The sequence below is a fragment of the Dipodomys ordii genome, unplaced genomic scaffold (genome assembly GCF_000151885.1).
Source record: "Dipodomys ordii isolate 6190 unplaced genomic scaffold, Dord_2.0 Scaffold6, whole genome shotgun sequence".
In the NCBI taxonomy this organism is placed as follows: Eukaryota; Metazoa; Chordata; class Mammalia; order Rodentia; family Heteromyidae; genus Dipodomys; species Dipodomys ordii.
Genome location: NW_012267222.1, coordinates 11,014,713 through 11,015,784, shown reverse-complemented (window position 1 = coordinate 11,015,784; position 1,072 = coordinate 11,014,713). Strand labels below are relative to the sequence as shown.

The window sequence follows — 1,072 nt, the reverse complement described above, 5'->3', positions numbered from 1 at the left end:
CAAAAAAAAAAAAAAGAATTGGGCTCCATTTGATCAATACAGAAACAAATTTATGATATTGGGAATTCAGGAGTACATTTTTTTCTTTGACTCATAAACTAGAAGAAATTACTGCTTTAAAGAATATTTTATAACATACTTACTCTATTCTTCTTTTCTTCTCCTTTAAGCCCAAACCTTGTCAGTACTGCAACATAATTGCAGCATTTATTGGCAATAAATGCCAGCGCTGCACAAATTCAGAGAAGAAGTATGGACCACCATATTCTTGTGAACAGTGCAAGCAGCAGTGTGCGTTTGACAGGAAAGACGATAGAAAGAAGGTAAGGCTCTGCATCTTTCTTGTTTTAACTTTATGTGTGTGGCGGGGTGTGGGGGGATGATGGGAAGGGTTCCTGAGATTTGAACCAGGTTTGAACTAGGGTCCTAGGTTCTGTCCCTGAGCTTTTTTCTCAAGATTATCACTTAGCTACAGCCCGTCTTCTGTTTGTTTGTTTTTTTTGAGGGGGGGCAATTAATTGGAAATAAGAGTCTCACAGACTTTACTGTCTGGGGTGTCTGAGATCCTCAGATCTTATCCTCCTGAATAGCAAGGATTATAGGTGTGAGCCAGCTTGTTTTTCCTTTTTAGATTATTTTTTAGATAGACTCTTGAGCTTTTCCTTGAGCTGGCCTGAATCACTATCTACTGCCACCCACCAAGCTAAAAACCACAGGTATGCACCACCATACCCAGCTTATTTGTTGAGCTGGGGGTCTCAATAACCTTTTGCTCATTTTAGCCTTAAATCACATAATCTTTCTAATCCAATCTTAGGGTAGAAATTAAGAGATGCTATTCTAGTAAATAAACTTTTAGGACTAGGAGCATTGCTGAAGTTTTAAGAAGGGACAAGATCTTGCGTTTAATCCCCAGTACTTAAAAAAATAACCAGAAAACACCTTAAGTAGAAGTAATCTTGTGAGCCGGGCGCTGGTGGCTCACGCCTGTAATCCTAGCTACTCAGGAGGCTGAGATCTGAGGATCTCAGTTCAAAGCCAGCCTGGGCAAGAAAGTCTGTGAGACTCTTAT

General features: G+C 39.8%; 1 protein-coding gene across 1 annotated transcript in view; it reads left to right on the top strand.

Annotated features, from left to right (window-relative positions):
- The window catches only part of Fam76a (family with sequence similarity 76, member A), a 73,267-nt gene that overhangs the window by 24,057 nt on the left and 48,138 nt on the right, over window positions 1-1,072 (top strand). Inside the window, exon 4 of the mRNA XM_013032240.1 lies at window positions 171-323. Coding sequence (XP_012887694.1) covers window positions 171-323 — 153 coding nt within the window. The remainder of the gene's footprint in view (window positions 1-170; window positions 324-1,072) is intronic.